This window comes from Motacilla alba, chromosome 6 (genome assembly GCF_015832195.1).
Source record: "Motacilla alba alba isolate MOTALB_02 chromosome 6, Motacilla_alba_V1.0_pri, whole genome shotgun sequence".
Taxonomy (NCBI): domain Eukaryota; kingdom Metazoa; phylum Chordata; class Aves; order Passeriformes; family Motacillidae; genus Motacilla; species Motacilla alba.
This window is the reverse complement of record NC_052021.1, coordinates 20338018-20351981: the sequence shown is the minus strand read 5'-3', so window position 1 is coordinate 20351981 and position 13964 is coordinate 20338018. Positions and strand designations below refer to the sequence as shown.

Sequence of the window (13964 nt, the reverse complement as noted above, 5' to 3'; positions counted from 1 at the left end):
AACAGACAAAAGAATGCTGTATTTATATTAAAAAATAACTTTGAAGATACTTCTTCAACTCATTTGTAGTCAAATGGGCAATCTTCACCTTATGTAATTGGTAATACATGATGGGAACTAATAATATTGTCAAAACCTTCAGTGTTGAGTTAAATCTATAGAAAGTTTTAAAATGTAAACATGTAAATACATCACTCTGTGAAATTATATGCAAAACTTTTTGCTTTAAATCCTGACCTGCAGATGACCTTCAAATTAATAAGACTTCAGTGCTTTATCAGAGCAGATGTTAAAAGGGCAAGGTCCTGAGCTCCATATATGTGTAATTAGTAAGGGACTCTAGAATGGATTTAGAATGGATTATGTTAATTCTGATCTTAGAGCCAACAGTCAAAAACCCTTCCAGATGAACTAACAGTGTTCTGATAAGCTGATCTGTATAATTTAAATAAAAACCTTTTATAAGATTTTGACGCTATTATGGTTTTATTCCCCAGAAGTCTCACCATGTGGCACTCGTGGCCATTTTCTATTTAGAAAAACAAAACCCACACACATAAACCCCCCAGACCTTTTCTTATGTGCAACATTTCCGTCACCTTATGTATATTTTATATAAAACAAGCATGTAACAAACAAAAGCTCCTAATTTACACTTGAAACCTCTTTATTTGCAGTCTTCTGAAAGCAGCTCTGTTCTGGAATAAAAGAGAAGATTTTTCCCATCCTCCAGCTATGCTGAGTTGTTAACTTAGAAATGTCTTGATTAAGACGATTGCAAACATTGTCTTAATTTCAGAATTGAACACGAAATCATGGTTATAGTGTTAGTCATTTGTTTGCTGGTCTACTGAAGGAAACCAGAAGCTTGAATTATGATTTTTGAAAGTGTTTACTTACTATATTTACAAAGTAATGTCTAGAAACTAAAGAACCATAAAGGACACTTCTAGGTTTTCTCATTTGAAGGGGTTTTCCTCATATTCAGCTTTTTCCCTCAAAATAATTTGGTAATTTTGCAGAACAGGTGATGTCAGACTTTAAAGAAGAAAAAGGAATTAAAATTATGGAATAAAAGCTGAAAATGGGTGGAGGATATTACTCCATATTTGTGAAAAGAAAGGGTTGGAACTAGCTGCAAGTTAACTCCATGTGATCTGAGTGTTTCTGCTTTTCCCATTTAAGACCAAGGTAGAAGGCATTGGTTTACCTTACTCTGTTCTAACTGGACAAACTGAATTCATTTCTCCACTCCCTCCAGGGCTGAGTAAGAATACTACATAAAGGGAAATTATTGTCACATCTGCAATTGACTGCTGTCCTACTCATGTTTAGACTGGTTCCTTTGCTTCTCTTTAAAATATGGTTGAGATCACAGATTTGTTGATAGTGGTACTTTGTTAATTCAATGTAGTTGTTTTCTGGATGGGATAGACTGTATTTTGTCAGAAGAGTTAATAGGTTTGTGGTTTACAGCAAAATATCATGTACTGCTGGAAAAAGCATTGATCAGGATAGGTGTACACATGTCTTTTCTGACTGAGGATGGTGTAAAGAGGGTGGTATAGATGTGTGCATGTGTTCACATATACCTGAAGATAGCAAATACCTGCAGATACCTTTTTCAAGTTTTTTTTCATTGTTTGGTGCAGTGTTGGGTGATTGGCAGTTTGTGTTTTAAAAAACCTGCAAATCTTAAAAAAACCCTAATCAGTTCAATCTAGAAGGGAGGATAATTGTTATGGCTTCAGTGTCTCCATTCTGCAGGATGCAGACTGACAGTCCAGGGTAGTGGGACTATTGATCAGAACAGTTAACATTATAGGAGCCTACTTAAAGTTTTGACTTGGCTGAGTCACTCTGGCACTTCACTGTTTTTTTTCAAACTAAAGCATTATATGGATGACCTTTTGATTGTCTGAGAATAGAGTAAATTAATATTGATTCCATGTGTGATATTGATATATATATATTTGATAAATTATTTTACCAACCTTTTATAAGAAGCTACATAATTTTATTTTAATCTCTTTGTAGATACTATTCTGCTTTGAAAACAATGGAGCAGCTGGAAAATCTCTATCTTCCTAGAGTTAGCCAATACCGCTTTTGCCAGATAATGATGGAAAATCTTCCAAAACTGCGTGAAGAAATAAAAGAAATATCCATGTCAGATCTGAAGGATTTCTTAGAGAGTATTCGAAAGCATTCTGACAGGATTGGGGAGACTGCCATGAAACAGGTAAGCCAGCCAAACAGAATGACTTCAGTCCCGTTGTTTACTGAACATTTCAGTTTCATTAGTCTCAAATTACCCCTCAAAGATTACAGTCATCCCACAGACCTCTGAGTAAAGGTGGAGAGCTGTGAAATACAAACATGTTGTGTGGTTTCTATCAGTGCCCTAGACAAGAAGCAGTTTCCTCCCTGAGAAAGGAAAGGCTGATGCTTTATATCTCAGGTTTCAAGAAATTATGAAGTACTTTGAGTAGTCAACTCCTGGACAGTCTGTATCTCAGCAGCTACTGCACCAAAACAAAGAGCAGCCTATCTGGGCAGCTGGCTTGGATGAATTAGACAAAAGAAGCGTTGAGATAGCTGCCTAGTTCTCTCTAAAGTGCTGCTCATACAGAAGACTGAGGTAAGAGCCAGAAGGAGACTGAGACAGCTGGGAGCCTTGCTGCATCACAAAATAGTCTGCCACTTGAGAGCACTACTACTAGGCAAGCTTTAAAGCAGTTAATGCTTTTAAAATTTATTCAGAGAGCAAATAAGGTTTTCATTTGACTTCTTGTTGACAGAATTCAGGTTGGGTTGCCGTTTTGTCATCTAAGGTTCTTGTAAAATGCAGCATTGATTATTATAAATGAAACTCAATTGCAAGGTTATGCTATGCTGCCTTCAATAGTAAGGGCAATATAGTGCCTTTGACTTCTGTAGCTGACTGCTCACTTAGACTTAACTGGAGACAGCAGAAAAGTATCTGGGAACACAGATACCTGTTTTTCATTTAAATATTGATTCTCTGCAATTTATGATCAGGAAAATTGCAGATTGATTAAAAAAAAAATTTCTGCTGTTAAAATGTCGTTCTGGGGATTAGGGAAAAGTTATGCAGGATTCACTGTTGAATTAATTTATCATCCCTAGCTGATTAAAGGCAAAATCACTGGTGTAGGCTGAGGGTGTGCATGCACCTTGCAGTTATACTGATGTGTATTCAATTGCACCACCTGTTTTTCATGTCCTAGCATATACTCATCAGTGATGAAATTTGAATTGCGTGTCTCCTAATTGATTCTACTTTTAAAACAGGCACAGCAGCAGAAAACCTTTAGTACTGCTCTTCAGAAACAGAATAATGTAAACTATGGACGGAATATGCATTTAGGTAGAAACAGGATTTTGGAATCCAAGAACGAAATCACATTGAAGCGAACATTTGAAGATGAGGATGAACATGACGAGGAGGTAACTTTGTACTAAATCAGTTCATCTTATTTAAAGTGAATTTTGTAGGTTTATTGAACAAAACTCACTGTCTTTGTACACTTTCTTTAGATGCTTAGCATTAGTCAGAAAAATACACAGAACACCTTCAAGGTGTACCATTTCAGATCAGCATTTTAGGGTGAAAAATTAGTGCTAAAATATTAGTTGTATTAATGCATAATGTTTGAGGACATTCAGTTGCACAGGAGTTTCAGTTATTCTGAAATTCAGTTGCAGCTTACATCATATATTACCTGGCCACTTTTAGTGTTATGTGGCCCACTAGAATATTCTGGTGTTGCTAAATCCTGCATTTTGGTGTTGATGACTTCAGCTTAGGTAAGAACTCTTTCATCTGTCAAATACTCAGTATTCCTAAATTGAATAAAACAGTGAGTATTTAGACCTTTAAATCTGATGCTCTGGAAACACAGAGAAAGGACTGTTGTATTATAACACAAGTAAAGTTTATGACTGTAATGCAAAAGGAGAAGAGATTGGAGCAATTGTTTTCTTGTTTTCCAATAGATGCCATCCATTTTTGAGTCCTTATTATGTAGACAAGTTCTGTTGGTAATATATCCCATTTTGCAGATTATATGCTTATATGTTTTATATACTCTTCTTTTTCCTTTCCTCCTTCAGGTTTTAACTGCCCAAGATCTTGTAGACTTTTCTCCAGTCTATAGGTGTTTGCACATCTACTCTGTTTTGGTATGTGTTAAAGTCACCTTAAAAAGAGATTTAAATTTTTGGAGTTATATATTCATTTTCACATTGTTCATACTCTTAATAGTTCCCAAACAGGCAAATGTATTGCTTCTTGTGTTAGTAGTTCTGGATGAACCAGCTGAGGTGGGTGTGGGGTACTCAGGGCATGAGCTCATGTGTTCTTTTGTATGCATAATAAAGGACGCTGCAGAACTCATTTATTACCTGGATGTTTTTAAGTATGTATGTAAAATATGCATGTTTGCCTTAATACTGGTATCTACACTTTTTACAGTTACACTTTCACAGTTTTACAGTGTTCCATGTTAGCCAAATATTTGGATGATTAGAGGCAGATTAGATTGGATTCAATGGCAGAGACACAATAGCCTATTTTAGCTTCTGTAAAAGAGATTCAGTGCACAAGCTTACAAGGAAGAAAACTTTTTTTGGGAAGCATGGTACCAGATTATTTGTTAGTTTTTTTTATCTTTCCTGTGTCTCATTTACTTTTGAAGTCAGATTACTTATAGAATTCAAGTACCAATGACACACATTGGTAGGTGATGTACTTGTAAGTATTGCTGATCCTACAGTCTCAGCTGCACCTGCCTTCAAGCTGGTGCTGATTTCAGGCTGGGTTGTCTTCTTTTTATGGAATACTTGCAGCTGTGTTACTTGAAAACTTGGATATTGAAATACTGTTTAAAATGTAATTTCACTGTAACTTTTTTTTCTTTAAATTAAGAAAAAATGCTGACAAAACCATCATTAATTGTTCTTCTCACTGAAAAGTTGGGAGGGACAGAAAGACAGGCTGCCAGAAGTATTGAAAGAGTGGACTGTTTCTTTTAACGGAGAACAGTATTTTTTTAACAGAGAACAGAAATAACACATTAAAAAGAATGTGTAAAACCAAGCATCCCAGTTGACAACAGCTGCTACTTCTTTCTTTAGTATAATAAAGGAAAAGGAAGTAAAATTGACAGATGACATTTAAAAGTAATACATAATTGTATTTTTCACTTTGACAAGGATCCTGAAGTTCCAATCACCCTTGACCCAAAGATATGCTTTTTGGGTTTACTCTGAAAGTTTTCTAGATTCCAGATTTACTGGAGACAGAAAACAACTTGGAGTGCTCTCTGATATCAAAAAGGATTGTTGATGTAGACTTCTGTATTTCCTGCCAGCATAATTTCCTTAATAAGCCATGATAACATTATCAAGAGTAATGTATTAGCAACTTTTGGGAGTCCTTCCCATTTACCTTGTGTTGAGTTTAGAGAACTTGATGATGGCAAAGAAGGGGAGTTGATACCAGATGGCTTTTCATTTCTATAATAAGGATCTTGCAGCAAGTGTTATGTTCTTAATGAATTCTATCTCTGCTACAAAATTATAGAAAATATTCTAATTTCACGCAGGACAGAAATTTTCTACTCTGCTTCTTCATATTGAAGAAGAAAGCACGATTTTTAATACCTCAGAATATTACACAGCTTGTGATTCCAACACAAGTGATAGCAAGATACATACATACCAAGCATAGACTGTATTTATGGACCAGTAACCATTCTTTAGACTGAAAACTTAAGAGAAATATGTATAAAGATCTTTTTTTAACCTTTGTATCAATGTGAGATGCTGTGTATATAAATTCTGGTGAATAGTCCCTTGTCCCTTTTGCATGTAAAGTTACCTTTTCATAAAACCCTATATCAGTGTAAAACAAGTGGTGTGAAATAGGATTTGATATATTAGCAATATTCCTAAAATTTATAACAAAACATTTACTGATTTATTGTTTCTCTTGATAGAAACTGTAATCAGTAATTAATGTTAACATGTAATTTTGGAAGCTAGGCAAAACAAATGCATTGCTTTTTTACATTTTATCTTGCCTAGGCTTTGCTGATTCAGTGAGTGAACCATGAGGGTTGTTGGTGTATTCTACTGATTGCTTCAGCACATCTGGTTCAAACAGTTGTTGTTCCAGAATTGTTAATGGTTTCTTGATTTATGTTAATAGCATCTTGGTTTCAAGTGGATTTTTTTTGTTTCTGAGCAAAGTGTCTCTTTTAGGCTTTCTTAGGTTAGCATTATGTCTAAATATTACTAAATATTCATTATTAACTAAATTTATATCTTATAAATTAACATCTTATAAATTGATATAATAGGTAAGTAATTATGGATTAGTAGGATACAATGTCTGTAGCAATTTGATCTGGAGACTTTTTGGAAGACCAAAGTAATGGAATTCTAAATAGCAGTGGCCTAATAATAGGCTCATAAAGCAAAAACAAACCTTAAAAATGCTAAGCTGCTTTATTCTGCTTGCATACAAGTTGCATGTGGTTTGGTAGATAGATGAGTCAATGTAGCACTGATTTCAGATGGACAGATGGTTTCTACTGAATGGTCATCTTAATGAGATGAGTAGGATGTCACTTGAATTCCTCATAATATAATCTTTAGGCACAGAAGGTACTGTATTTTTGAGGATTGTGATAGGAAAAAAAAATCTACATCCACACTCATTATAAATCCAAAGAGAATAAGCAAATATTCAATAAATCTCATGTGTGTCTTTCCTCAGGCAAAACTGTTGCAGCCAAGTGTTCAGATGTGTCATGTATTCACAGAAGTATTTTTGTATCAACTTTATAATGCAGTTACTTTCTTAAATAACCTAGAGAAATGTTTTAGGAGTCAATGAGTTTCAATTCTACAGTAATAGGCAATGTGCCTTGTCTATGAATATTAATATACTCTGAAAGTTGTAGTTTAAAAATGGACATACTGTTTAAAATGCATAGTGTTGCTTGGCAAAATGTAGGCATCTGAGCAAAATTTCTATTTACGGTACAGGCTGTAAGCTTCTCTGCAGAAAAAGGTAATTTCTGCTTATTTCATGCATGTGAAACTTTGCTGGTGTCAGCTGGAGGTTTACATGTGGAACAAATGCAAAATATGTGCTTAGTTTAAGAGAATTCTACATTTAAATTAAGAAGGGCCTTTTTCACACAGAGACAATATTATTTTTTTTGACTACTTATGTCTTTTTTTAGGGTGATGGAGAAATATTTGAAAATTACTACAGAAAACAGAGGAGGAAACAAGCAAGATTAGTTCTGCAACCACAGTCAAGCATGGTAATCAATACTTTCAGTTTTACATTGACTTGAGTTGAAGCTAATGCCTAGTGGTATTTTTGTTCCTGAACTTGTTTTCTTTTTCATTGAAAGCATGAAACAGTAGAAGGCTATAGAAGATACTTCAGTCAAATTGTAGGGTAAGTTTTCTAAAGGAACATTTCAGTTTTACTTTGTTGATTCTTAATTCAACCTGTGTTTTCCTATTGTCCAAGAACTTTCTTCTGCAAGGTTCAGTTTCTGCACAAATCGTGTGGGTGGTTATTGCAGGATCTGAGCAGGAAAGAGCATCCAGATCCTAGCACCAGCACCAGCACAGTGCCCTACAAGGGCCCTCCAGCAGCCTGGACTCCAGATGGCATGAAACAAACTTTTCACATTTTTACTTCATTCTGGATGAAGCACAACACCAAACCTACCAAAGTGTCGCTGCTCCAGTGGGGAGGGTTTTGGCTGTGCTTGGGTGTGAAGGGTAGCATTTGCTCTAATATTAGAAACAACTTAATAATTTAAGTATTATTTTGTTCTAGTTTCTTCGTAGTAGAAGACCACATTTTACATGTAACCCAAGGATTGGTAACCAGGACATACACTGATGAACTCTGGAACATGGCCCTTTCCAAGATCATTGCTGTTCTTAGAACACATTCAGTGAGTGAGAAGTGTTATCAGTATTGCAGTTTAAATCCTCTTACTTCAGAGCTCTGTGTATTTAAAGCTGGGATAGCAACAAAGTGAAAAATTACACCTCATGTTTTCTTTTTCTTGTGATTAAAAATTGCTCAGATTTGGGAGGGAGCCTGCCAAGCTTTTGTTTTTCCCAACAGTATCAGGCTGTGATCCGCAGCCATGGGCTATTTGCATAATCCTCCACTGATTTACAACTCACTGGGTATTCCAAACCTTCTCTTAGTCCAGCAGTTTAGAATATGCAGAGTTAATCTGCTGTTATTATTGCAATCCTTCCTCATTAGTCTCAACTGACCTCTTCATTAGATCAGATTGAATAGTTCAGCACTGAAAGCACCACCAGGAAATAGTTCCTAATTATCATTCCAAATGCTGTGTTTCCAAAATAAACTCCACCAGCAAAACCCTTGCAGCTCTCTCTTCAGTGCTATAGTCGTGTTATGTTTATGTTGAAGTAAAGGTGTTAGAAAAATTCTGTATCACTTGGGTATTTCAGTGCATTGAAGTGTGTCTCCTAAAGTTATAATCCTGCCTTGTTTGCAATGATGCTGGATGCTATTTCTTATTTCTCTGTGAAAAACCAATGGAATACACATTGTTCTCTCAGACTGACCAATAATAAATTGCCTCAGAGTTTACTATTGGTGTAACTTCTACTGTCAGAAAAAATACAAGAACTTTATCTTTCCCTTTGAATGTTTGCTAGCAGCTTTTCCTTTATGCAGTGTTGTTTCTTATTTTTATTAAAATTGATCTTTAATTCAAGAAGTATTTTAGATTTCATATATACTGGGGAAAAATGGGGGAAAAGTTGAGATTGCAACCACAGTTATCATAGGACCTTTATTAGCAGTAGTACATGAGATGTTCTCATACTTTTTTAACTTCTTTTGAGAGGATTATTGAGATGTATTCATCCAGCATTTTTTGAAGCTAAATACTTTGCTAGTTAATTGTCTCCATGTGGATTTATACACCTATATAAGAATATGATAATTGAAAGTTTGAAAGTATTGTAACCTCTAAAGAGCTCTTCAAAGTCTTGTTGTGCTCTTGGTCACTACTTATCCTCTGTATGCATAACTCCCATCGAACCCAATTCAATCAGAATCTCTCTAATATCATCCTACTGAAGACTAATGTTTAGATAAATAAACCATACCCTCCCTTTTAATAAAGTATGCTGAGAGCAAAGCTTCAGGAAGATGAAACGGGTGTATATTGTCTTCAACTAATACTGTATTCTCATGCAGCTTTAAGATATTTTAATATTTTTTTTTACTTTATCTGGTATTTCAAATAGTGAAGCTGAGGTGAAAGCCTTAGTTGTATGACTCTACTCCTCTGAAAATCAAATTTCAGTTTCAGTCTTCTAGTAAATAACTTAATGTCTTAACCTTTTATCATCCAATTTAAATTTGAAATTGTTTAGAAAATATTTTATTAAGTTTTACCCCTACAGCTGGAAAAAAACTGTCTGAGGTGGCACAGTATTAGTTAGACCCAAGCTTGGTGGTCAGAAGAATGTCCTCTGATACTGATTCCACCAAATGTGCTTATGTTCCACTAAAATAAATGTAATTTGTTGATTTTCAGTCTCAGTACACCATGCTGGTACTTAATGAACCTCACATTTTAGTTGACTTTTTCTGGACTTTTACACCATTGATAGTTATATATAAATTTAACAAATACTTTTATGTAGCTGGACTAAGTAAAGACAAGCAAGTCTAAATTGTTTTTCACTAAGGCTGGAGAGTTTCACCTGTGATACTAATCTTTGAAAATGTATGTCCCATATTTTAAATCCTTTTAATAAAACCAGAATTTCTCACTTTCAGTCATATTGCAGTGATCCTGACCTTGTTCTGGAACTGAAGAATCTCATTGTAGTATTTGCTGATACTTTGCAGGTACATACTGTATTATTAATTTACCTGAAACGATTGTAGTCAGATTTTAACTTTAGGTGAGTGCAATGTTTGTGTTTTCATGACTCATATATACAAATCAAACCCAAAATTGCACAGAAATATTAAAAAATGTATTTCTTGCCTTAGGTCCTCATTTTCAGTATTATGAACTGAGCATATGTGTTCTGGGCTATCCAGCAAGCATCAGTTCTTCATATCTGTGCAAAACTAGTGCTAGTTTTGTAATTTGTGTATGCTCTTGTCTTTTAAAAATGCTTTACTTCTCATCATAAAAAAGAATAGCATTCCAGTTGTCATTAACTCTTTAGCTGAAAGACTAAGTGAACACCATTGGAAAGTATTCTTGCAATTTTTAACAAACAAGGAGAAATAGGACAAACTTTCCAATTCATGGATAAATACTTTGGTAAAATTTTAACAAATCAACATGTTAGTAGTGTGCTAAAAGTACTATAATTTGTGTTATAGAGGTGATAAGATTGAATTACCTCAGACTTCTGAGGTGTTGTGATAGGAATTGAGTGTATTGGTTCTTGAACTATCCCCTCTTCATTTTCATCCTTTAGGGCTATGGTTTTCCTGTGAACCGACTGTTTGATCTTTTATTTGAAATTAGAGACCAGTACAATGAAACACTTCTTAAAAAGTGGTCTGGATTGTTCAGGTTAGTATATCAAAATAGTTGTACCTTTTGTATTGCATCTATTGTTTTTGTCTGAGCTCAAGTTTTAATGATGTAATTCAGAAAGAATTTGTGAACTCAAGGGTTGTGTATGAATTTCAGGTTGGTTAGGACAAAGATATTCCTCACATGTGACTACTAATTAGAAGAAGAGACATCAAGTACTGCTTCTATAGTAAATGGAAAGAGGGAAGGTCTCCAAAGGGACATTATCAGAGAAACAAGCAGGAGAGGGACATCTGTTTCTCTTCTTCAGGAATCTGATAATTCCAGGTTATTGCAGTAGGGCTTTAGTTTCCTAATTTAGGTTGTCTTAATATCTACTGTTGACTGATATGCATATCTGCCTGACAAACTACTGACATTGCCACTATGTCTTCATGTTTTTTTAATAAAGGACATTTTCCACCAGTTCCTTGGGATCATTTGATTGAAAAAAATCTAAACCCAGGAATACATCATCCTGAGACTGGACTCCAAAGCCTACTTGCAGATAGGGTGTGATGTTTCAACGTGCAGAAATTGTTTGCTATAAAATGTTTTATTACAGAAAGCCTTAATATTAAATTGATCACTTAAGGTTCTCCAGTTCCCTGTGCTCCTGTTAGAGACATTTGGCTAGTACAGAAGTGCAGAGGGTGCCCAAACAATGCCATGGCCATATCCTGCTTGAAGTTCTCTCAGTCATCTCCAGTGACCGTATGTAGCTCTGGTGCCAAAGTGAGACACTCTGAATATCAGCTTTAGTGTAGGAAAAGTGCAGGTTTCCTTAATCAGTAGGTATATTGTGGTTTATTCTGGAGTGGATTAGTTGCTCTAAGGTTCCTTTGCTGTATTATGCACATATGAAAACACTTCTGGGTATTTTTTCCTCTTTGATTAGACATACCGTAAAAAGTTGAGATATATGAAGTATTTCCAAAGCAATCAAAAATACATGGGATGTGTAAAGTTTTTAAAACTTTTTGAAGATGCAGACCTAAGTGTGGTGTTTATATTTATATTTATATTTGTATTTATTTACACATTTTAACCCCAGAAAATACTATAAGTTACATGTCCAAATTTTTTTCACTTCACTTATTCACCAGGGATATTTTTGAAGCAGACAACTACAGCCCTATCCCTGTAGCAAATGAAGAGGAATACAGAATTGTTATAAGCAAATTTCCTTTTCAAGATCCAGAACTTGATAAGGTAAGGGAAACTTTTATGTTATTAAAGTTTGTGGAAATCCAGTTGAAGACGCTAGGGACAGTAATGATTTCTATAATTAAAAAACAATTAAAATTTGAAAAGCTAGGTCGATTAAGAGGCTTAATCACCTTCTCTGTGTGTAATTATCTCGTCATAAGTAAATATAAAAATGAAAGGTTGAGTCATTTGCTCAGATGTTTGAGTGAGTAATGAAACCCGTTGTTTTGTAAACAAATTAATAATATAGTTTAATTGATAAAGTCCTTATGTAATTATAATGCAATCTGTCTTTAGTGAAATTTTTTTGCAACTCGTGTTTAATTACTCAGTATATGCTGTTGTATTGCAAAAATACATGTAAAATATAGATTGGTTAGAGACAAGGATTTCTGTATTTCACTTTTAAATTTAAATATTTGTGTTTGAGCGTGTGGAGCAAAATAAACATGAAGGGACTGTGAATAATTCTGCTGTAATAGCAGTGCAGTAGGATGTCCTTTTGTAGCCTCAGCCATTCTTTCACTACAGATTCTGTTCACAGAAAGGTGATTAACCTGTTCTGCTATTCAGGTATGATTTTAGAAATACCAGTGAAGAAATAAGAGGCTCGTGGTGGAGTCTGTAGAGGGGCACTAAGTCTAAGAGCCACATCACAGTGGGAGTAACTGCTGTAGGGGGAAGCTGTTTTATACAAGAACCATTGCTACAGATGCCTGCAAAAGTGAAAAGCTATTTTAATTCTGTGGTTCAGCAGGGATTTGCCAGCAATTGTAACAGCTGCATGTCATTAATACAGTGTTGCAATGAAGATGAAAAATTAAAGGAGGTTTTCATGCTGATTTTTGAATGAGATTCCAGAGTGCTTTCTTGGAGCATTCCTCCATCAAATTAAATTACTTAGCCATTATAGTACTAAAATAAGTTAAATAGAATGGAAATCCCTTACAGTATTGGAAGTATACTATACTCTGGATACTATTTAGCATGGGATATTTTGCTAATAAACTGCAGAAGTGTTTATTTTCTACTAAATCGTTTTATCTGCTATACATGTATGTATGATTAATACAAATCTTTGGCTGTTGTTGATGGACACTTTTTTCCTAAAAAGAAATTGATTTATTCATAGACAATACCAGTTGTTGATTATTTTTCTCATGCATTAGTCATAAACAGAAAAATAATTTTTTTGTAAATGGCAAAAATTATGTGTTCAGTACAGAAATACCTATCTAGTCTGTGTAGATTTAATTGAATTTATTCACTTTTGTTCTCCCAAATACAGTATCAGCTTTAAAATTGAAGTAAGAAGCATGATTTCATTATTATAAACTTACTACTATTTGCCACATGTTAATCCAAATTCCTGAAAATAATTCAAACTGCCTTGGTTTTGTGAACCTTAAAAAATAGTCTAAGCATTCTCAAGGTACTTTGAGAATCCCAGAAGTGTAGAACTTCTCAAACTTTTTTTTTTTTGCACTGTTTTGCTTGGGAAAGAAAAGTTTGTATTTTTGAACCTCTTATCCCACTTACATCTATATTATTCATTCAGATTAAAAACAGTTTGAGACCTGTTTTTTAATATATGTTTGTAAATTGCTTTCTGTGGGGGCATCTTGAATTACATAAAATCTCCAAACTTTATTGTAATTTAAAGAAGTGATAAAATTCTCTTCTGCTTATAAGCTATTTAAACAGATGTAGAAGTCAGCTCAACACATGCAGCTTTGTATTTGATGGAAATCAGAAAAGATTAAGATAGATTAAAATGTTGATAATGTTAAGTGGCTTTCTAGTTGTTGTGTTTAGTACGAAGTTCTTGTTGGAATCAGTATGATCTCTTATTTCCTCAGCAATCCTTTCCAAAGAAGCTTCCAATGTCTCAGTCAGTGCCTCAAATTTATATGCAGGTGAAGGAATTTATTTATGCAAGCCTTAAGTTTTCTGAGTCACTTCACCGCAGGTAAGCCTGAACTGTCAGGAATGTGGCTGTAAAGTAGCTTGTCACTTTCAGGTTTTCAGACCTAAAAATATACATGCTAAAATGAAAACACACCTTATTGTGTACTTGCTTGCTGTGTTTGTTTCATAATTTAC

General features: G+C 34.5%; 1 protein-coding gene across 5 annotated transcripts in view; it reads left to right on the top strand.

The window, feature by feature from the left end:
- The window catches only part of EXOC6 (exocyst complex component 6), an 87943-nt gene that overhangs the window by 28216 nt on the left and 45763 nt on the right, over positions 1-13964 (top strand). For all 5 annotated transcript variants that reach the window (XM_038139966.1, XM_038139964.1, XM_038139963.1 and 2 more), the window contains exons 6-15: positions 2038-2242; positions 3316-3471; positions 4138-4206; positions 7278-7361; positions 7455-7501; positions 7892-8012; positions 9893-9964; positions 10552-10649; positions 11759-11864; positions 13721-13830. In XM_038139966.1, coding sequence (XP_037995894.1) covers positions 2038-2242; positions 3316-3471; positions 4138-4206; positions 7278-7361; positions 7455-7501; positions 7892-8012; positions 9893-9964; positions 10552-10649; positions 11759-11864; positions 13721-13830 — 1068 coding nt within the window. The remainder of the gene's footprint in view (positions 1-2037; positions 2243-3315; positions 3472-4137; positions 4207-7277; positions 7362-7454; positions 7502-7891; positions 8013-9892; positions 9965-10551; positions 10650-11758; positions 11865-13720; positions 13831-13964) is intronic.